Below are 23,078 nucleotides of genomic sequence, written 5' to 3'. Positions count from 1 at the left end.
CACTCGGAATTTCACTCCTCTCGAAAGTCCTTACAGAGCGATGGGAAAATGGGAGGGAATAATTAGGAAAATCATTAACGTCTCAAGGCCCATCTGAGAGGGATTAAGGGATTAAAAGCCTTCCAACCAATCTCTCTTACTTTAAGGTTGTTGGAAGGGTTTTGTTTCCAGGACTTCTTTTTCCTCTTCTCTTTTCCTGGATTGGGGGACACTAAAGTCTTGGTGGATCCTTCCTTCAAAAGCTGCAGGAAAGAGTCAAGACGGTAAAGTCTGCATGGAGAAGAATGGGGGAGAGCAGGTGTATGGGGGAGGGTCCCTTCCCAAGCTCTCCTGAGCCGCCTTGGGCCACTTCTCCGGACATGGGTGGATAGGGAGGGGTGCAGCGGCCAGGCTGGGCCGGAGGGGAAGCCCAGACAGGCCTGCTGAGAGCGGACCGGCTCCCTTGGAAGGCCCCTGAGAGGCCCAGCCCTGCATGCCAGGCCACATACCACCTCCTCCGAGTCCTGGCTGACTGGGTCCAACCGAGGCAAAATGGGCCAGAGGCTCCACGCCACACATCCTGCTCTGGAAGCCCAAGGCTGGAGGTCAGAGAGGAGGGAGCAGGGCGGGAAGGCTGAATCAACAAAGCCTTTTACTGTTTGCAGTAAGCAACATACAGCCGCTGTCCTTGAGCAACGCGTGGTCCAGTGGGGGTGAGCAGGTAAAAATGAATAGCTCGTTACAACACACTGTGAGGCTGGCTGAAGTGTGAAAGGGGGTGAGGGGGTCTACAGAGGAGGCAGACCTCAGCCAGTCTGGAGGGATTTGGGACAGTCCCCTGGAAGGGGTGATTTATTTATGAGAGGATCCCTAAGGCCTGGCACCTGGTAGGTACTCAGCAACTGGGAGGTAAATGCTCCACTCAGATGCATCACTCCCTTTTATATGGAGTGTCTCACTGAAATAGTCCCCCTCACCTGGCTTAAGGCAAAGCCGGTATTTGGGTTGCTGGAGAGCAGAGGTGCACGTTAGGGGATGGCCCAAGCTCTCCCTAGAGTCTTCATGAGCTCCATCCTGACCCAGCCCTGAACATTCTGGGGAAGAAAGATACTGGCAGCACGTGGCTCACACAGTGCCCTCCCCACCTCCCCACCAACACACACACTCACGGTTCCAGTTTGGGGGCACCCTGGAGTGAAGGCGGCACCTCCGTTTCTCTGGAAGGCTCAGCTAAACCCCCTCTGAACTTCTGTACCCACCAACCCTTGCCTCAAAGACCTGAAGCCTGGTGGGGCAAAATGGAGGCAGGCGGGAGCCATCCCAGAGCCAGCACCTCGCCAGTGGTGCGGGTGATAGATGCTGGCGGCTGCAGCCCTCTGCAGCATTAATAACCACGTTTACAAATGGTCTTAATTAGCAACTGCCAACAAGAAGCCCGGTACTAATTCCACCAATAATCGAGGATTGCGGGGCGCGGACAGGAACGCAAGTGAGGGGATGGATGGCTTGCAGACCCTGTGCATAGCTTGCAGATACCGTGCAGCTGTAGGGTCCAGCTACAGCAGAGGCCAGCTGAGTGGCTGGAGGGCTGGGAAGAAGGGGGACCCTGCCCCCACCGGCTCCCACACCAGGGTTCCTTGACCCCCCACGGCGCAGCCTCCTCAGATGGTGTTGGGACAAAACGAAGCGTGAGGAATTGCAGGGAGGAGGGGAGATCTCTGTCTGTGCCGTCAGAGCCAGAACCCAGACAGCAGCCTGTGGGATGAAGGCGAGCCTGTAAAAGCCCAAGTGAAATGAGCTAGAAGGGGATTGGGAACAAGCCCCACAGTGTCCTGGGGCCACATTCCTTGCTCTGGGGAGATGGAGATGGATGGTGCTGAGCTGGGAAGGAGGGGACACTAGGGTTGGGGGGGGCAGCTTCTCCAGCTGAGGGCTCCCCTGCCAAGACGAGTAGGGTGGGAAAAGCGAATTTAAGAATCCAGCCGATGCCCCAGCACAACAAAGCCCACTTCCTCTCTCAGCCTCAGAGCCAAGATGGGTCTGCTTGGGTCCTGCCCAGGGACCTTCCAAAGACCATCCAGAGCAGGCCCAGAGAGCTCCAGAAATCCAGGCCAGAGAGAGAGAGGGCCCCCTTCAGAGCAGGTATCTCTGGTCCAACCTCTTCTGGGGACCACCTGCAAATGTCCTGGAAGAGAAGAGGGAGGGTCGTGGGAGGAAGGATGTGTTCTGGGGCTCAGGCGGGTGGAGCCTCTAGCCATGTGTGGAGACGTACGGGGGCCTGGGTTTGGCTTCTTTCAGATGTGGCTTTTGGGGTCCCCGGAGGAGTTTCCATGAGGCTGGGCAGCCCCAGGTCAGAATGTTTTGGAGGGTTCCAGGTTGGAGCAGAGACCCAGTGAGGAGTTGGAGGAGGGCCCACTTCCAAAGGTGGGGAGTGGGGGTGGACAGAACTCTGGCTGCTTCCCTGGCACCATGAACTGCCTCAGCTCCCAGCCCACATCCCCTGACCCCAACTTTCCTCTTATCTGTCTCCCAAATGCTATCCCAGGAGGCCAGGCTCCACTGCCCACACTGCACCTCCACCTCCCCAGAATGGAGTTGCCATGCATGTTGTACCTGGATCGTCACAGAGGCCAGGAGGACAGAAGGAAGAGCTCCGTCTTAGTGAAAGCCTGGGCCAAACCAGAAATGAACAGGCCTCTGAGGCAGCACTAGAACCCCTGCTTCCCGGAAGACTGCCTGCCCTACCAGCATCTTCTCCCTCCTCTCCCCACTCAACTCTCTTCTGCCTTACTGGAACTGAAAACCTGGACTTCCTGGGACAGTTCTCATTTTGCTGTTGCCCTGATTGATTTTGCCCCGAAAACCTTATGAGTGAGTCTCAGAAGCATCATTGTTTCAAGAGCCCAGGCACCATTTCTGAAAGAGCTCCCACCTGAGTGGCATCAGCCCTTGATCATGAGCCTGTGTGGGAGTTTAGGAAAGGTGGAATCAGGTCCTGCACCTTGCAGAGTCGAAAGCCCAGTTACTGGAGCTCAGCCCATAAGCACCCAAGTGCAGAGGCCAAGTTCCCAGCTAGAATGGACTCTGCTTCCAGCATAGAGTCCCTTGTCTACTATCCAGTCAATACCAATACCAATACCATTGGGCCAATACCATCTGTTAGATGGGCACAAGCTCCTGGGCTGGGGGCAGAGGGATGCACGTTTCACTTGTGGGAGGGGACTTTCTGTGGCAAACCACTTCCCCGCACCTCTACATCACTGGAGAAGTCTCTTTCAGTCCTGCATGGCTAGGGTTTCTCCCAGTAAACGGTGGGCCTTCTTAACTGGTGGTGGCAGCAGAAGGAAGCAGGAAGGAGGCCTGGACTGGGCCTGGGGCTCATGAGTCACAGAGGATCCCTTGGGGGGCATCTCTGTCCAGTAACCTGCTTTGGGGAAACCATGAGTATTTCCCTCAAGGTTCTGGAAGGGAACTGGCTCCAGAGACACCTCTGGTCAATGTAATGTGAAAAAATGGATGGAGATGGAGAGGGCAGTTAACAGGTAGGGAGGACGGGAAGAGCATCAGCGATAGGCTGGGTTTAACCTCCAAGAGACGAGGCTCAGAAATGAACTGATTTGTGTGAGTGGGGGAGCCAAGTTGGGGGCCCACCAAGGTCTGACCCCAAAGTCAAGGCTCTCTGGGGAGAGGAGTAGGTATGGAGGGAACAGGTGACCACCCCTCCTTGGCCCCAAGGCCTGGTTTGGGTCGCCTTCTTCCTTCCTCCCCAGGCTGGCGAACTCCGATCGGTGATCAGACGGCGGCACAGAGACAATAGCGCTCTGTCCAGGGCGGGCGCTCCGGGAAGACAGCTCATCCCTATGCAGGGACGGCCTCCCCCACCCGGGCCTGGCCGCCAGCCCCTTTCAGGCGGTGGAAGCCGGGGCGGCGGCAGAGGGGGATTCTCACAGGCCGTTGGACATTTGCATAGCCCGCTCGCCCGCCCGGAGACATTGGCCCGCATTGTTCCCGGGCGGCGGCGGCAGCGGCGGCGGGCGCACGGGCCGGGGCGCGCGGGGCGGCGCGGAGGACCCGGCTGGGAGCGGGCGGGAGGACCAGACAAAGGAGACGGGGCGCGCAGAGCCGGGCGGGGGAGATCTTGACGGTGGGAGAGAAATATCGGGGTGAGGTGGGGGTGGGGGAACGCGGCTGCCGAGTTAGTCTGTCCCGGGACTGCCACCGACCCCCACTTCGGACACCCACGCCGTGTCTAATTCCTCCCTGAGCTGGGGCCACCATGCGCCGTGATTTGAATCCCAATAGCGGGGCATCTCAGGCCTTCCCCAGGCTACGCAGGTTCAGGGCGCCAGGTCCTCCAGAGGTCAGAGGAGCAACTCCTAGCTCCTGGCCCAGGGGGCTCTGGCCACACAGGCACAGAAGCACCCTGAGGTGCGTGGGGAACCTTGGACCTCCCAGCCAGATGTCTGGGCAGGAAGCTCTGTTGTCGCCCACACATACTTGTGCCAAGCCCGTACAGCTCCACCTCCAGAAACCCTTCCCTAATGCCTCTGGCTCTGCTGGCTTGACACTGACCCCAGCGCAGCCAATCTTCCCCATCAGTGGGGCCCTGGGAGGCGAGCAGGGGCCCAGTGTCCTCGTCCATCATTGTCCCCAGAGCTCAGGCACTGGGGCTGGACAGACGGAGTTCATGAGTGGGCAAGTGTCTGATTGTCCTGCATTGAGAGTGATAATGGTGGTGATCAGAGGGGCTGTCCCTGAGGGGCAGAGGCCTCATTGTCCTGAAGGGGTGAGGAAGGAGCCCCCTCGGCCCCTATCCCCGCCATCTCCTTGACCTGCTCATTGTCACCCTGTCGACCCAGCCTGAATGGATGGGCCACCGTGTGGGGAACCAATGGTGCTGAGCCAGGGGCTACAGGAAAGATGGGGGAGGGGCTCAGTCTTGGTGCAGCAGAGAGGCTCCAAGGATACCTGTCTTTCCTGCCCTCTGAGCTCCCTGCCTGAAAGCGGTAATGGGACGATCACCCCCATACCCAAACCAGTAATGATGGCTCAGTCCATCATTTGGACCGAACAATCTATGGACTGCCCACCAGGGTGCTAGGCACTACAGGAAAAGCTGGGGGAGGGAGAGGAGGAAATGCAGAGGGAAAAACCAAGGGCCTGGTTTAGAAGAGTTCAGTCCAGGACAGAGTCCCCTGAGCCATGAAGCCAGGGTGCTGGATCTTGTAGTAGAGCTCAGCAGCGTCTCCCAGGCCATGAGAGGCTTTATGGGGGTGATGGAGCCTGAACTCTCTGGTTAGGGGATATTCAGGGCCATCTCTTGTCGGGCAGCCATCACCCTTTCTCAGGGATCTCTTGGTGGGCCACCCTAGGAACTGTAGCCTTTCCTCCCTTCGAAGCTGGCTGGGTAATTGCCCTCTCCTAGGGAGGGTTCAGTTGTCACTTCTCCAGGAAGCCTCCCTGGATTGAGATGGGAGCGATGACCAGCCTAGGCTAGAGCAGCCCCTTTTTGTCAAGCCTGGAGGAGATTTGGTTGTGGTCAAGAAAGAACCAGAGTAGAAGGAAAGGATCAAGTGGGAAAATCTTGGTGGTATGCGTAGTAAATGAATACTCGTAGCCTTTCCCACCCAGGATAAGCAAGGGCAGGGAGGGTCTTATCCTTAAGTCTCTCCGTTCCTATAAGTCTTTCAGATCTCTGTTTGAGGACTGCTCAGGGAGCTCAGGGGCAGAACAGGTCAGCTGGGTGTACCTGGATCCATGTAGAGGCAGAGCGATGGCTCTGCAGGGTGAAATGGGGGATGGGCCTCTGCTTGCCCAGACTCCCTCCCAGCAGGGGCTGACAGGACAGGGTACCTTTTTGCAATCTCAGCAGTCATCCTGCCTCAGCACAAGGATGTCCCTCTAGCATACCTACCCCAGCCAGCAATGGTCAGGGGAGGCTGTGGAGGAAGGAGGGGAGCTCAAGGGGAGGGATATACCAAACATATTTGGGCCACATGGGCAGGGGTGGTTCCCATGGGGCACTTCTCTCTCAACCGCCCTCCTTGTTCCTCAGCTTTTCCTCAACTCTGTGCTTGACCTCTTTCCCCAGCCAGACTCAGTCGCTTCAGCTACAGTGAGGATGGAGCCTCGTGGGAGCACCTTTTGCCCCTGTCCCAGAACTAGGCCTCAGAAATCCCTCCTTGGGTTCCTAGGTGTGCATGGGTTTTGGTTTTGAGGAAGAGGTCTCTAGTCATGCTCACTCCTGCCAGAAGCCTGGGGAAGAGCAGGAGAGGGCAGAGGGGGGTCCCAGTACTTCAGGGTTGGGAAAGGAGCTCTGGTCTACTGGGAGGATGGATTCTCTGCTGAATGAGAAATCTGGAATGACATGTGGTAGGGACTGGGAGCTCAAAAAAGTCTTGTGGCATGAATAGTGAGGACCAGCTCTGAAGCAGACAGGGATGCCTTTAGGCTGTAGGAAGGACTTCCCATTCTTGGTAGAGGATGGAGGGGCAAGAAAGGCCACATCTTCCTCTGCTGGGTCTGGAGCACCCTCTGGTGGTCAGATGGCTTCAGGCTGACGGAAGCCCCATTCTCTGCAGCAACTCATTTGCCCTTCCTAGTCCCCACTCCTCAGACTCGGGACAGGGACATAAGTTGGTGCCTGGGGGCTGGCTGCTTCCAGCTTCTGAGGAGTTAGTGGCAAAGAACTCCTTTTGCCCCTCTTAGTCCCAGCAGGGGCCCTCTTCCTACTCTGTTCAGAGGCCACCCAAGTTCAGGGTCAGAGTGGCAGCCATTCTGGAATAGGAAGAGCTCTGCAGCAGCCTGAGCTGTCCTATAACAAACACAGACTTGCTGGAGGAGAATGAGCTCCCTGTCTCTGGAGGCAGGTAAGCCCAGTCTGGGCATCCACCTAGCAGAACATGGCATCCTAGTGGGAGTTCCATGGACCCAGGGAGGCAGGATATTGTCACCACTAAGGTCCTTTCTCACCCGAGGTTCCAACATTGTGAGTTAGATGGTAGGAGGAGCCCCCCAAATTCCCAGTGCACAAAAAAAGGAGAGTCCTCGGTGACCGTGGTATTTATCACCCTCAGAGAGCCAGGCCCTGGCTCAGGCTTCACTGTAACAGAGTGATGCTGGTCCAGTGGGTCAGCAGTCACTTGGGTGCCTCACTTGCAGGGCGTGGGGCGGTGGGGTGGGGCTGTGTGAGGCTCTCCCCTCACCACGCTAGTTACTGCCCCTCGCCCAATGTTGCCTATGGTGAGGAGGCTCCTTCCGGCTCCTGTCTTCTTTCTTGCAGCAGAAGTGATGGGAACTAGAAAAGAAAAGCTTCCCAACGGTAGCCAGCCATCATCTTCTAAAAGGAGAGCATCCTTTCAAGGCCTGGAAGCAAGCTAGGCCCGAGTCTCCGGTTCCTCTGCCCTCAGAGGTCCCTGGGCTAAGTCCTCATGCTCCCCAGGCACCTGGAGGACAAGGATGGAGGAGCAGGTGAAGGGGCAGCTCCACGGGGCTGGAGACCACAGCTCAGGGGGGAACGCCAGAGGAGAAGGAGCAAGCGAGGAAGGAAAGAGGCGGGTTGGATCAGAGGAGGTGCGGCAGGGAAGGGAAGGTTGGAGGGTGAGAGAGCCCTATGGGCCTGAGGGGCTGCAGTCACATCTCACCTCCCAGTAAATCTGGTCCTCGTAGCACTGGGAGTCTGGCGGGGAGTCCAAGAAGGGCAGCCTCAGCAGGAGCCCTGGTGGCAGTAGGGGATCATGTGTGAGGCTTTTTGCCACCCCCATGGGGGAGATTGCCACTCAATACCACCGGGCACAGAGGAGCCAGGAGGCATGAGGTCAACGTGATGCCTGGCACAGGCAAATCACAGCGGTATTTATCGAGCACCAACTTTTGCTAGGCCCTATGCAAAGTGCTTGACAAGCACTGCCCTCCTTAAGCAACCACAGGGGCCCTGCAAGGTGAATAGGATCCCTCTGTTACAGAGAAGGGGGCCAAGGCTTAAAGAAGTTAAATAACTTATTCAAGGTGGCACAGTTGGGAACGGACCAGATAGTGAGTCTGTCATGAACCACAGCTCATAAGCCTTCTGTGGCCGCCTATCCAGGAGGGGTGCAGAAAGTGTTTATTGAGTAAATAAGTAATTAAATGAATGAATGAATGAGCTGAACCTTGTTTGAGAATGAAAATCTCAGGGTGGGAGCAGGAGGGTGGGGCTACTCAATCAGACGTTTTATTCTGAAGGCCAAAAGGACTAAGGCCAGATATCAGGAAGGACTGCCTGACCTGGCATCAGTGGGCAGGCTGCCTCTGTGGAAGGTTTTTGTGCTCCAGTCTAGTGATGAGCCAGGCAGGCCTCTTCCTTCCCTGCCCCGGCCCCACACGCCTCAGGGCCTCAGCCTGGGGTTGGGCTGCCCTCTAGTGGGTAGAGGGAGCAGCACAGGGAAGCCACAGAGGAGAGGGATCTGTCAGCCCCTAGCAGGCTTCCCACCTTCCCTTGGCACCGGAAGGGAGCAAGTACCCTTGGTCCTACTTATCTGGAGGAAGTTACCCCTTAAATGTACAACCCCACCCTGCACCTGGCACAAAGTAGGCGCTCAACAGATATCTGTGAGTAAATGAATGGCAGGGGGATGGGATGCAATGGCCCTTCCTCCAGAGAAACCCCCTCCTCTGTCTTCTGCCCTCCCTGGAGCTCCTGCCAACGCCCCTCCACCCGCCTCCCCCCAGCCAAGGTCACTCACCTCCAAGGCTCCCACCCACAGAGGCAAATATCAGTGTGACAAACAGTCCGAAGAGCTGGTGCATGGCCTGAGACGTCGCGCTGCGCTGGCCCTTGGCTAGGAGCGGAAACACGCTCTCTAGGCTGCAGGGAGAGGAGAGTGTGGGGAGACAGGGACGGAGCACGGAGCCAGGGCTGGTCAGTGTATCAGTGCACTGCACCGCTTCCTGCAGCGGCCAAAAGGGCCTCAAGGGAGCTGCCAGGCTGAGTCACCTCCGGGCCTTTGCTCCAGTCAGGCCCATAGCCTGGAACACCCTCCCACCTCCCGTGTGCCAGCAACACCCTCACACCTTTCAAGGCTCACTTTGCGGGTCACTTTTGCCTGCCCTCTCTTCTGAGCCCTGATGTGCAAAAATCTATCCTAAGGGTCAGTATCTCTTACCTGACCCTTTAGTAATAACACTATTAAAATCATTTGTTCAATGACCTTCTGCTGCACTTGAGTGAGGACCAAGAGGGCAGTCCCCAGTCTTGTACACTCCAGTTTCTTCAGCTCCCAGGAGGTAGAGGAATGAATGAATGAATGAAAGAAAATAGACAGCTTTTTCTTGTTGGTCCACAAAAGGAGAAAGAGAGTGAGGGACTTAGTTCCAGGGGGATATCAATTCCACTGGGGATGGGGGGTGAGGGTGGGGAGAACTTACCCATCTCCGTAAGCTTCATGGGTGGCCAGCCCAGCCACAAGGACCCCCAAGAGCGCTCCCAGGACCCCAGGCATCCCATGGAGGTTGTGGACACCACATGTGTCTTGGACTTTGAGTTTTGACTCAAGGATGGGCTGGAGAACAGGACACCAATAATGAGTCTCGTGTGCCCCCAGAAGACCCCCTGTTCTGCCCAGGGCCTAAGAGGCATCTGTACCGTGAAGAACTTGTACCCCAGTGTGGAGACGGTCCCAGCCAGGAAGCCAGCTACCAGAGCCCCAAAGGGTGTCAGCATCATTTCAGCCGATGTCCCCACCACAACCCCTCCGGCCAGTGCGGCATTCTGGACGTGGACCTAAGGGAGCACAGAAGAACAAGGCATTGGAGGCCCTTTCAGATCGTCACACCCACAACCAACCCAACCCCGCCCACCACAGTGGCACCTACTGCTTCTTAAGTCCCCCCACCATCTAACCCTCTAACTCTCCTGCTATCCTATCATCACCTCATGCTCCGACCCAACGCCTCCAGTGCAGATGGAGCCCCCTGTGCCTGTGCCCTTACCTGTTCCCCTGGAGAATCCGCCTTGCAGGGTCTCCGATCTCTCCCCCACCTCCCGGTCCATCCCTCTGCCTCTCCCAAGCCTCTCCCCCATACCATGTCCAGCCGCCCATCCCTCCCGACAAGGGCTGACAAGGCGAAGGTGCTAAGGGTGCTGGCAGTCAAGGAGTAGTACGTGTTGAGAGCCGTCCGATGCTGCCCATCCCCCAGCGTAGTGGGTGCAGAGTTGAAACTAGGCCAGAAGATCCATAGGAAGATGGTCCCTAAATGGTGGGCAGGCAGGCAGAATGAGAGGAAGGAGGTGACTTCCCCACAGGGTACAAGCTGTGTAACTGCACTCAAGTCACCTACTCTCAGCAGCCTCAGTTTTCTCATCTGTAAAGTGGGGATAGTGATACCTAAAGTGGGGATAGTGATACCTTTATAAAGTGAGAACTAAATGAGGTGATACATACGAAGTGCATAGCGCATGGCCTAGCCAGTACTAAATGTTCAACAAATGGTAGCTATCGCAGGGTACTGGCACAAAAGGGAGCTACTTGATTGAAAACCACAGGGGGTTGAGATTTTTTAAGTATCAGAAAAGGAAAGAAAAAAAGGCAAAGGGCACCACATGTCAGGCACTAATCTGGTACTTGATATACATAAGAGGAAAATCATTTGTTTTATAACCTCAACTGCCCCCTGGAGAGGGTGGGCCCTGCCATGAGCACCGATGGGCTGGGCCTGCGCAGCATCTCGGGTAAGGACTGGGAGCTCCATATGCCCTGCCTGCGGTTCCCAGGTCAGTCCTGGAGGGAGAGGGGGAGGGGCCAAGGGCAGGTGAAGGGGAGCCTCCCTTTGGGGACCCCGTAGGGTAGGGTCAGCAAAGCAAAGAGGCTTGAGAGACTGCCCCTTAGTCCTGAGTGGTCCTTGGGTTGCGATGTAACTTCTGCACCTCCACAGTCTGATTAAAATCTACCACACATACACATGCATCTTCGGAGAAGAGTTTTGGGAGGAATCAAGGAAGAGGCCAGTTTTCCTGTCTGGAAGGAGCTGGGAGGCAGAGGAGATCTGAGAATGTAAGCCTCGCAGGAGAGCACAGACATCTTGGGGAGGCCTTTGGACTTCAAGCTAAACTTATCTGCGTCTCAAAGGGCAAGGAGGCCTCAGCTGACCTAGGGTTCCACATGCTCTATTTCACAACAAACCCAGATGTGAGCAAGAAATACAAAACCAGTCTCTTTTTAATGTAAGAATGGGCACTTTGGTCACTACTTAATACTACCTTCAAGAACATAAAATCCGGATTTCCTTTCCTGACTCATTAGTGAACAAAGAGAGAGGAGAAGAGGCCAAGGCGGAGGTATGCGCTTAGAAGAAACAGGTGGTGATGATGGGGCTTGCAGGTCAGACCCTACTGCTCGCAGGCGTGACCTACGACCTCTCCTTCTCCCCCTTGAGAGTGCAGGGGCTTCCAGGAAATCTCCTGAGAGGACGTGACCTCAGGAGGGGGGACGCAGCCCCAGGGACAAAAGCCTGGAGGTTAGAGATGGGGAGAAGCTGAGTCTGGCTGGAGAGAGAGCGCGGGGAGAGTGAGTGGGGAGGGGGGAAGGGGGCGAGGAGCGGCCAAGATCCTGCAGGGGTGGGTGTGCCAGGCTGAGGAGTCCGGTTTCTAACTGTCTGTCGGTAGTGGGGGCCCTGGAGGCCTTTAACAGAGATTGATGCCATCAGACTTCGATTGAGAAAGGCCCCTGGGATGGATCTCAGGGCATGTGCATACCCCAGTGCTGAGTTCTAAGAACCTGTCATAAAACGACTGAGAATGGTGAGCACGGATTCCCGGGGCTCTGGTGGAAGAATCTGAGTTGGAAGGGAGTTCCCAGCCAGAACCCCAAGGATTCTAGGTGGCACCCCAAGACCAGGCCTGGAGATGAACCGGCCCCGTACCCACCACACCTCAGCAGGCCTCACCAATCATGGCAAAGAGGTCCGAATGGTAGACGGAGCCCTGGCGATGCTTGCTCTTCTCCAGCTGGGGCCTATAGAGGACCCTGGAGAGGACCAGCCCGAAGTAGGCACCAAAAGTGTGAATAGTCATGGAACCTCCTGCATCCTTCACCTGGGGAGGTGGAGCTGAGGTGGAGGGGCAGCCCCTCGCCCCTACCCCTACCCGACGCCCTCCCTGCTCAGGGCCTGGCCCTGCCCACCCCCACTCCTCACCCCATCCCCATCCAGACTCACCCCGAGGAGACTAAGGAGCACAAACTCGTTGAGGCCAAATAGCACCACCTCCAGCAGGGCCATGAGCAGCAGCTGAGCCGGCCCAGTCTTGCCCAGTATGGCACCAAAGGAGATAAGCACAGCCCCGGCGCAGAAGTCAGCATTGATCATGCTGGGGGGTTGGGATGGGGAGGGTGAGAGGGGGCTGGAAGCGAGGGCAGCCCTGGGCGGGTGTGGGGAGGGGAGGAGGCAATGAGCCTACCCATCTAAGCTCTTCCCTGGTAGGCAGGAAGGTATCACCTCGCCCTTTTTGTGGATGCGGAAACAGAGTCTCAGGGAGGTTCTGGGACTCAGCAAACAAAGCCCACGACAGGTGGAAGACCCAGATCTTGAATCAAGAGCTCCTCTGAACCCTGCCCTTTTCCATGACACTATCTATCCTCCCAACATCTCTTGGGTAATAAGGGGCCTAAAGAAATGGGGAGGTTGGGGCTCGAGGATGGGAGAAGAAATTAGGCAACAGAACAGGCAGGGCACCTAAAAGAAATCAACTGATGGGTCAAAAACCTGGGTCAGGGAGCAGACTTGAAGGACTGGGTTTGAGCTGGGTCCCTTGGACAGGGGCCTCCCAGGTAGACCTGAGGGGAGCCAGGGTGGCCGCCACTGCCCACCTCTCTATGCCTACATGGATGTGGCCACCGTGGAAGGAGTGGAAGAACCCCTGGACGAGTGTGGACCATTGCAGGGCAAAGGCGGCCAAGAGGAAGGTGAAGCCCACGCTGCTGAAGCCGTAGCGCTGCAGGAAGACCATGAGGAAGCCGAAGCCCACGAAGATCATGGTGTGCACATCCTGGAAGCCTGCAGGGGTGAGGGGGGGGGCATTCAGGCCTGCTCAGGCTGCCACCCATCCACCAATCAGCCATCCTGCCAGCGCCCCCAGCTCTCACCAGCCAGGGCCGCCTTGAGGCTGGAGCTGAGCCTATAAAACTCCCTGGGCATGGCCGGCCTCCCAGCCTGGGTCCCCCATGCAGAGCTGGCCAGCTTGGAGCAGTGGGACCCAGACCATCCCTGCTGTCGCCATGTCAGAGCAAGAGAGTAGAGCCTTTCTCTCTCTTCTCTGCCCCACTCATTTGCCTATCCCTGGGTCGCTTACAACCAGCGAGAAGTCCAACCTTTCCTGTGTTCTTTCCTGGCACAGTCCCTGCCCTCTGTGCTGGAAATTCCCTTCCCCTTCCGGCTTTTCTTCAATTTTCCCTTTCTGTCGGAAGTCCTTCTTGATGTCTACCCTCCATTCCTCATACTTCAGAATCTATACCTCTCCATTTTCAGGATTTTAAATTTTATTAATTAATTTACAAAAATAACTTTAAATTGTTAACAGAGATTATCTCAGGAAAAAGAAATTGAAGGGAGGGGGCAGGGCTGCTGAGCTGTACGACTCCGGTGCAAATAACGCCCCCTGGAGGTATGCAATATGGCCACACCGGGAAGGAGGATTTTACCCTATAGTTTGTTTCTTTCTATACTTTGAATGTTTTAATTTTATAGATGAATCACTTGAATTTTTTTAAGTGTCAGTGGGGTTTATGGGCAGGGAGATTTGGGGTCTTTTCTGTTTGCTTTCTATTCTGTGTAAAAAAATCTAAAATAATAAACAGTAATAGTGAACATGAGATAAATACAACAATTTGCTTTTGTATTAGTTTGTCCTGTACCCCTCCCCCCATCTACTTGTAAATAGGGTTTGAAACACAACCTAGTATGATGTTCAGCCAGTGCATCTGGTCCTGTTTCCTTTGTCTTGGGTCTATGTACCCATAATGCTGTGCTATCTTTGGCTTTGAGAAATACTAGAGAAACACTTGAGTGCATTACTGCATTTGTTGGAAATAACTTACTGAGAAACAGGGTCAACCATGACCATAAACTCTCCTTTCATAGCTCCATGTGAGAAATTTCTCCTGGAACTTAGTACTAGGAAATGTCATTTCCCCTGAGGAACCAGGAACCGGTTTGCTTTCCCTCATTCATGTGATAGATGTTTACTAAGCAGTCATGCATCAGGCTCTGGTAATGTAGAGCTGTCGGTGGAGGACAGCCATCAAAGGATCAAAGAATCACATTTGTGAGGCTTCCTTGATTCTGATGAGAACACATACCTGACCATATTACCCCTTTTTCCTGGCTGCCTGGAAGCTCAGAGCTACATTGGAATTTCAATTATAACAACTGTAGGCCTTCACAGTGTTCATTATTTGTGTACTGCTTTTATACTTTTCTTTTCTTATTCACACGTTTTTGTTGTAAATGACCTCGTCTCTTGTAGAAAGAGGCAGATCACAAAGAAAGAAAATCACAATCACCTTTTTTGTTTAAAGGTGAAGCACCAACAAGCCAAAAATTTATTACTGAACTTTAGAATGTAATCAATAACTTTGAGAGAAGCAAATTTTTATGCTTTTGTGTGTGTGTGTGTGTGTGTGTGTTGTGTATAGGCTGATAGGAAATGAGTTTGCAAGCCCCTGGCAGAGGGTTGGGTGCATGTTGGAACTGGAGGTCTACAGCTCAGCTGCCAGCCCCAGGGGCCAAGGGGGTGAGGGTCTGGAGGCCCACTGGCCTCACTAAATGTCCCCACCACTGTACCACTTTTCCAGCCCTGCTCACTCCCCAAATCACCCAGATCTCTCTTCCCTCTCAGATCTTAAAACCCAACAGAAAAGGAGAGGTATCTTTTAGAACTCAGCCCCAAGCCTAAGTTCTTTTAGCCTCGCGGCCTGACTTGTTTTCTCCTTGTGCAAACAGTAAAGGGGGTGCCATGTCTGCTCTTTTGCCCAAGGATAGCAAAACAACAAAGGGGGCTGGGTCATGCCCATTTCATGCTGAAACCGCTCCAGAACTTGTCTTAAATGGCAATAATATTTACATCTCCCACCCTGGGTTTGTTTGGAATCAAAACACAATCCCTTGGCCTTTCACCTGGAGTCTAAAAATCAAGAAATCTCCTTTACTCATTCCACTCTGTGGAACATTCCACACAGACATTCTCCATGGACTGTGGTGGGTAAGGGGCTATTCCAGCTGGAGGCAGGGGGATAGATGAGATGACCCCTCAACATTCCCTTCAGGGGATCCCTGGGTTGGGCAGGATGGAGCCTGTTTTCCATCACATCCCCACCCCCACCAAACCCATGCACCTTTGGTTGGAGAGAAGATAAAAGCCCTCTAGGAGCACCTATCACCCTCCCTCCTTCCCTTACTGCCCCTCCCCAACCGCACCAGATGACTCCTGAACAAGGTCAGACTGTGGGACAAGGGGACAGTTAAAGCTGGGGCTTTAGCATCTAACAGAGCTGGATTTAAATTCCAGCACCTCCCTCGTCCACTTCTCACCGTGTGACCTTGGACAAGCCACTTAACCTCTCTAAGCCTCAGTTTCCTCATCTGTAAAGTGGGGATATAAAATGTGAGAAGCAGGAAAAAGGGAGTGGTAAGGTGGGGAGGCCATCTCCCCCCCACCACTCTACCCCCACGTGCCTTTAAGAGGGCAGATAGGGCTGTATTCTCCTAGAAAAGTCACAAACCACTCTGGTCCCAGTCACTTCCCCCTGCCCCCACCTCAAGAAAATCCTGATTCCATTTGTCCTAAATCCCTCTCCCTGCAAGTCAGGTCTCAGAGATATATAAAAAAGAACCTGTCCATATTTTGTCTTAGAACCCTTTCTCATCTTGCTTCTGTGTCCCCTGTATGCCTAGTCTTTTTCCCTAGTCTTTCCCCTTCTTTCTTTTTTTTAATTTTTATTGGAGTATAGTTGCTTTACATGTTGTGTTAGTTTTCCCCCTCTTTCTTATTTTCCATTACTTGCCTCATAGGATAAGAGGTTTGTAATGTGGGGGAAAGTCTGCAGATGGGGAGTCAAGAGACCCGGTTCTAGGCTGGCTAACTTGCTGTGTGACCTTGGGCAGTCACGTGACCTCTCTGGCTCTCTTTCCACATCTGAGAGGAGTGGACCAGATGAGCTCTAAAGGTGCTTCTTATAGAGATAACAGACAGACACTCAGAGCAGCCATGCACTTGGCATTGGCTAGTCCCACAGCTAAACAACATCGGCAAAACTCTCTTTCATCTCCCAAATCAAAGGGCAGTGGCTACACCACCCTCTGGCCCTGACCACTTCTCTTGGACACAGGGATAGGTGAAGACTTGGCTCATCAAAGTCCCAGGCTCCAGGGACCTCACACCTCCCTCCTCCCCAACCCATCCCCGCACCAGGGTCCCAAGTCCACAGGGGTAGAAACCTAGTGCAGAAAAACAGGTAGGATTCCTACTGCTATTCCTCTTATTGCAATCCAGGGACAGAAAACTGTGCATCCAGGAGAGCCTACCATTGTAGCAGAGGGATGAGAGGTTGGGGGTTTCAGGGAGGACTGTGAAGCAAGCAGGGCTTGGAGGCCTTGAGTGAGGCCCATGGGAGAAGCAAATGGGGTTTCATGGCAGGTAGCCAGCTCAGACCCTAGAACAAAAGCTTACTTCTCTCAGCCCGTGGACTGTCCCTGCCCAACTCCCTATCTCTGTAGACAAATGTATGACCCCAAGAGTCTGCCATCCCAGCTCTGTGGCTCTGGCTTTGATTCCAGCATCCATGGCTCACCTCATGCAGCCAGAATTGGGGTGAAATGTGGGGAGGGAGGAGCTGTAGCCCCCCCTCTGCCTAGGATGGCCGGTATTCTGGCACTTTATGCCCAGGTCCAAGCCTCCACCTCACCCTCTCTATCCTCAGCATTGTGAGCTTCATTTTGTTATTTTGCTGGGGTTGGGGCTGGGAGAGGGTCAGGTGGGGACAAACTGCTGCCAGCTCTGCATACAGAAAGTAGGGTAATAACAGCCTGGGATTTTTATAGGAGACTCTCACATTCTGGGCCTCGTTTGAATGTGTATCCTTCAAACTGAAGCATCTTTCTCCCCATTGCTCAGGTGGGGAAAACTGAGGCTTAGAGACCTGGTCAAACATTTGTGATGAAGTCTGGGAGATCTGGTCCCAGCTGCCCAGGGCCTGAGTCACAAGGTTGGGTCCCCAATCTTGAGGGAGAGGCTCTGTCCACAACAGGGGGCAGGGGCTTAACCTTCTCCTTCCTGGGCCTTGTCAGCAGGCAGGTGAGCTGTGGTGCTAGGAGTTGAGGATGGCCGAGTCCTAGTTCCAGTTCTGTCACTCACATGGTAGGTGATCATGAACAAATCACAACCCCTTTGAGCCTCAGCTTCCTCCTGGGTGAAATGGGCTAATGACCCTGCCTTGCCTCCTAAGCAGGGCTGGGGAGCTGCTGCTCTGTGATTGGCTGGTGGATAGTTACATCATTTTCTCTCTGGCTCTGGAAGGACCAGCTTTGGGGGACTGGGGAAGAAATGCCTCAGTCCATTAGTCTTGGCTGCCTTCACAGCTAATACCATCACTGCCTCCTGCGCCCCACTCCCTACCTCCCCTGCCCAGAGGATTTTTTCCCTGTGGTCAGGGTGGAGGCCCCAGGAAAGGCAAAGTCTCTGAACAGCCCAGCAAAGCCCAACTAGGCCAACAAGAGAGTAGGTAAAGCTGGGGCTTCAGATCTGGGTTCAAATCCCAGCTCCCTCAATTCTGACAGCAAGACCTTGAACCAGCCATCTAACCTCTCTGAGCCTCAGTTTCCCCATCTTTGCCTACTTCATAGACTAAAAGAGAAAAAATGCATGTGCCGCCCTCAGCATAATACCTGGAACGTGGCAGACGCTAGTGAAAGGGTGTTATTATAAATCTGGGGCACCTTAGATCTGGGCATCCAAGTGCTCCCTGCCAAGACATCGGGGGAGCTTAGGGCCTTAGCTCCCCCCGCGCCCTCACCCGCACTCACTTGGGTAGCGAAAGTAAAATTCATTGTCCGCGTTACTGTGGTTGCGCCAGTGCCAGAGGGCAGCGTCGGTTTCATGGTTGTAGCGGACAAAGACCGCAAAGAGGATGGCGGTGGCGCCCTGGAGGAGGAGGCACAGCAGGGGCAGCTGCAGTCGCCGGCCCGCGGTGCGGCGGGGAGACCCGGCCATGGGATAGAGGCTGCGAGTCTCCGGCTCCGGTTAGGGCTCCTGGCGCGCGGCCCTGGGAGACACTCACCGGGCGGGCCGGGCAGGTTTCACTCGAGCCAGGCCCCGCCCACAAGAAGGCTTACCTGCCCACAGTTTCTGGCTCCAGCCCGGGAGGCGGGGAAGGGTGGGCGGCGTCGCAGACCTGAGGTGGGGCAAGGAGTGGGAGGCGATGGGGCGTTCATACCCCCAAGTCCTCTTTCCTTTGGGCCAGCTGACCCTGGCGCCGTTCCGGTTGGGACAGGTCCTTGGAAATGACCCTGGAAAGGCGCCCTATGTTCTGCCTGCTGGGGCGCAGCTGCGGGACCGCAGGGGGCGGTGCGGGGTGGGGGGAAGAAGGGAGGGCACCCGCCCCCTCAAACATGGTGTTAGAGAGTGTTTCCCAAAGAATAAGCGGCCTTATTAATAGGCTCAGACTTCCCTGGCCGAGCCCCTCCAGGGTTAATACAAGAGAGAGGAGAGGGATTACTCAATCTTTTGCCCAACTGAAAAGGCGATGGAGAACGGAGATAAAGAAGAGCCGGCTCTCTAGGCGTTGATGATTAACCTGGCCGGGGAGGTCTGAGCCTCAACAGTTGAGCTCCTTACCCCACTCCCAAGCCTCAGCCTCCTCACCCGCGTCTGCATCCCACCACACTTCTAGGTCAGAAGGCTGGACCTGCGAGCAGGCTGGGCAGGGGCCAACTGACACTTGGGTTCCCTGCACGTCCAGTGTGGATATGAGAGGGTCTGGGCTGCCCCAGCAGCTGGAAAGAAGGGAAGCTAGATGGCAGGAGAGTCTTCTCAGTTAAGAGTCAAGAGACCCTTGTTACACAAGCAAGATTTGCATCCGCCGGGGTCCTGGTAGATAGACAGCGAGGAGACAGCTGTTAATTGAGCACTTACTGTGACCCAGGCTTCAGAGATGAACCAGATGACCCCTCCCTCCAGGAGCCACTGTCCAGTTGGGAGAGAGACACTTAGGAGAGAACTGAATTACCACCGGGGTAAATGTGTGACCCTGGGAATCACAGAGGCTCTGGGGGCCTAGAGGAGAGGCTGCAGAACCCACAGGAGTGGGGATGAGGGAGTGGACAAAGATGGAGAATTGCTTCCTGGGAGGTGGTTTCTGCAGGCAGCCTGGAAGGACAACCTAGAAACTGAGTAAGTGAAGAAAGAAAGAAGAGGAGAAGTTTCAAGAAGGAGACCCACATAAGCAGAAACCGTGTGCACATTCAGGGTGCTCAGGAACTGAGGCCAGGGGTGGCTATCAGCAGGCGGAGGTACGTGGCCTCTACCCAGTGGGTGCCGGGCCCCTGGAGACCTCTAAACAGATGGAGGACCCTCACATTATTGGTTCTGACACCCAGAGGCCACAAGGGGCTTCAAAGAAGAAAACGTGAAGGTCAGTGGGGCTGGTGGTGGGTAAGGCCCTCTGTCTACACTGCCTGTAGCCTAGCCCCAGCTGTCTGAGGGGGTTGTTGTGTGGGAGGGACTTGTGGGTATTTGCAAAGATGTCTCAGACCCCGGCCTGAAGGAAGAGCTGCCATTCTCAGGGGATGTGGCCTAGGCCCATAGGGACCAGCCACTGCCCAGAACTGATGCAGGGTAGGGCTCCTCCTAGGAATGGGGGTTGCCCCTTCTCAGGAATTGGAAGGGACAGGAGTGACAGGAGTCCCTGACCCTCCTCCTTGCTTCCCCTTCTGCCCTCTCCCCAGTTCACCTCCTCCCTACCTCCCCTCAGGGGCCTGAGCCTCTGGCCCAGCATGGGCTCTGGGGGACAGTTGGATTCTAGGTGCCCAGCCAGGCAGGCTTGGGAGGGTGGTAGCTGCCTCTGATAGCACTGCTCTACCAGGCTGAGCAGCCTCTCTGGCCTTCGGTGGCCCCTGGCCCCAAGACTCTCTCTCACTTCTTGGTCAGCAGGATGGCTGTTTTCTAGCTCCTCTGCAGTTGGTGGGGCAGGGGGAGGAGGTGGGGGAGGAGAAGATGTCTGGTCAGCAGCCTTTGGATAATGATTCTCAGATAATTCAGCATCTGGGGTATCCTCCCAGGTCCAGCCTTCTGCCCCAAAGGTTCAGCCTGCTTCCTGAGCCCTGTTTGGGAGCGGGGGTTGCCCTGGGTTGCACAGGCAGGGACTGGACAGGCCCTTAAGGGCAAGAGTCTTCAAAAGCAGCAGAACGCGAGAGAGAAAGAAGGAGTGAGCTGGGCCTTCCCAGCATCTTCTGGGAGCCTCCAGCCTGATGCCAGCCTCCTCCATCTCTATTCACCTGTTGTCTCTCGTAGTCTCTGAATTCCTCTGAATCTTTGATTTTCCCTCTCCTCTGTTGCTCATTCATTCATTCAACGAATACTCACTTAGTGTCAACCCTAAGCCAGGTCCTGGGGCTGTGACCTGAGGTTCTAGTCACACGTGTAACATGGTTGGGTCCCGGATGCCTCCAGACCTGGCAGGTGTTAACCCTTTATTTGTTGGATTGTGGGAGGTCTAGAGGGAGCCCCCCGGAAGGGCCAGGATAGCTGGGCCAACCTCTTGAGGGCATACTTGGAGACCTTTGGGGAACTGCTAAATACCATCTTTATAGGAGGATCTTGGTATTTGAACAACTAATGGGTTCCATCTGGTATCACCCCTGGTCCAGCAGAGAGCAAGACCCTGACAGTCCTCCCCTTTTGAGGGTCCCCCTGGCCCACCCGCCCCTTCTGAGGGCTCTCCTGGCAGGCCTACACCTGTGAGGACTCCCCTGGCCCACTACCCACTATGGAGAATCTCAGTCCATGGTTTTCTTTTGGATTGCCAAGTGCTGTCAGGGCCCCTGGCCCTTCCTCCTGCCTTCTCTGGCCCTGAAAACTCTGATGGAATGGGGGGACTTCACCTCTCACCCCTTCCTCCATCCCTGACCTCCTCTCAGAGCCCAAACTCAGTCACCAGCTCCCATCCTGCCTGGCCTGGGGTCTGCCCAATCTTTGACCTTGCATCTCCAGTTTCTAGCTGTGACCAGCTGGGCACTTGAGGGTGGCCAAGGGGAACTGGTGTCTGCTGCTTGCCCTGGCCCAGCCTGGCCAGGCTGTCCACGGGGACCAGGGTTTGGGTTACTGAGTAACTCGGGGTTGCTTGGAGCTGTTCTCTACTGGGGTCACCTCCTCCCTACTCCCTGCTCTCTTGGCTCAGGAATCCCCAAAGCCAATTGGCTCCTTTTGCTCCATCGAGCTATCCCCAGTGTTTATGGGGAACAAAAGAGAAAAGTAGCAAAGCACCAGAATCAGTAAGACACTTGTTTGTTCATTCCTTCATTCATTCAATACATCTTTGCTGTTATGACCTCGGCAAATTGTTGAGCTCTGAGTCTCAGTTTCCCTATCTATAGGAGTAATAATATTCCCTTTGTGGAAGTGTTATGAAGATTACAAATAATTGATGTAGAGCGTTGGCATTTTCATAAGCAGTCAACAGATATGGTTATTATTGTTCTGATTGGCTGAGCAGAGAGGGCAAATGGGTTGCTGACTCCAACATACTACGGGCACATGCGCCTCTGGGGACAGGAAAGGATGGAGGGGGCAGACACAGTCTTGATGTGTTTTCCTGTCATCGGCTGGAGGCCGTGACCAGCAGAGTCTGGGGCCTAGGACAAGCATGTTCAGAAAGGGCCATCAGACCAGCAGCCCCTGTGACACAACAACTCTTGAATAGAGGAGATTTGGGAGAAGGCAGAGCCTTCATTCATTCAACAAACATATTGAGCACCTACTGTGTGCCAGACATGGTGCTAGGGGCTGGAGATCCAGTGGAACGAGATATATCCCTGGGTGGGGGTGGGAGGTCTATCTGGGGGGGATGCAGGTGAATCAGCAGGCAATCGCATTGCCAAGGGTGATGGTGGGGAAGACAGGTCCTATGGGGACGCAACTCATGCTGGGGGTGATCAGCGAAGGCTTCCCAGAGGAAGTGATGCTTACCTTGAGATCTGGCCTAATTTCACAGGTAAGGTGGAGCAGAGGGATTCCTTTTTGTCTAACAGTCTGGTATGAAAATAGAAAAAGAAGCTATACTAGAGAACTCCTCAGCACCCATTTTCTGGGGGTGGAAAACCCCAGACCTCAATTTTTCCCCAAAACCACAGCCACAGTGGCACCATACACAATATTGTTGTGTTTACATACAGCCATTGGTAAGAATCAAATATGGCTTTCTGTCCCCAGAGGCTCACCAAAATAACTTCCATGTAAAAGATTGCCAGAATCAGATTACTTGTGTTTGTTAAGGTTTCTTCATCTGTAAAATGAAAATGACAATACCTTGGGGAAAAAGTTTGTCAGAAGGCAGTGATATCCAATTAAAATGTTTTCCATTCATGTAATACATTTTGTTTGCATTCCTGCTATGTGCCAGGTGCTACGCTACGTGCTAGATTCTGGAGGAATGTCCTCCACGCTCCATCACCATCAAACAGAGCAGAATCATGCTCTGTTCTCAGGATGCCAAGATGGATGAGATGCAGTCTCAGTTCCCAAGGCCTGACAGCAGCTCTGCTTCAGTGGTGCAATTCTTGCGATCCTGTTGGGGGTCTGTGATCAATTCCTGACCAGTAAAGGTTTCGAAAGACAGCAAAGAGCAGCAGGTGAGAGCGTGGCCTCAGAATGAGAGGGACAGAGGTCAGAGTCCCAGCTCTGTCCAAAAGAGATTTTGGAGAAGTTGCTTACCATGCCTTGAACCTCAGTTTCCTCATCTGTTACATGGAGATAATAATACTAATAACCCCACAGGGGTTGTTGTGAGGATTAACGCCCACAAATCACGTGACATGTAGTACGCCTTCAATAGTACAGCCATGGTTGTGACTGTTGA

At 54.5% G+C, this 23,078-nt stretch overlaps 1 protein-coding gene across 4 annotated transcripts in view; it reads right to left on the bottom strand.

Moving 5' to 3' along the window:
* Positions 1–7,026: 7,026 nt before the first annotated feature.
* The window catches only part of RHBG (Rh family B glycoprotein), a 39,851-nt gene continuing 23,799 nt past the window's right edge, over positions 7,027–23,078 (bottom strand). The window contains exons 1-10 of one of the 4 annotated variants that reach the window (XM_007171861.2): positions 18,031–18,295; positions 12,822–13,008; positions 12,172–12,258; positions 11,902–11,981; positions 10,042–10,208; positions 9,602–9,739; positions 9,385–9,518; positions 8,703–8,824; positions 7,623–7,696; positions 7,027–7,424 (exon numbers count right to left, since the gene is read on the bottom strand). In XM_007171861.2, the coding sequence (XP_007171923.2) occupies positions 7,356–7,424; positions 7,623–7,696; positions 8,703–8,824; positions 9,385–9,518; positions 9,602–9,739; positions 10,042–10,208; positions 11,902–11,981; positions 12,172–12,258; positions 12,822–13,008; positions 18,031–18,217 (1,245 nt within the window). In that variant the 5' untranslated portion in view covers positions 18,218–18,295 and the 3' untranslated portion in view covers positions 7,027–7,355. Of the gene's footprint in view, positions 7,425–7,622; positions 7,697–8,702; positions 8,825–9,384; positions 9,519–9,601; positions 9,740–10,041; positions 10,209–11,901; positions 12,050–12,171; positions 12,323–12,821; positions 13,009–18,030; positions 18,296–23,078 lie in introns of those variants that run through there. The other 3 variants (XM_007171859.2, XM_007171860.2, XM_057545631.1) reach the window with 3 other exon arrangements.

This window comes from Balaenoptera acutorostrata, chromosome 1 (genome assembly GCF_949987535.1).
Source record: "Balaenoptera acutorostrata chromosome 1, mBalAcu1.1, whole genome shotgun sequence".
NCBI lineage: Eukaryota > Metazoa > Chordata > Mammalia > Artiodactyla > Balaenopteridae > Balaenoptera > Balaenoptera acutorostrata.
This window is presented reverse-complemented; position numbering and strand designations above follow the sequence as displayed.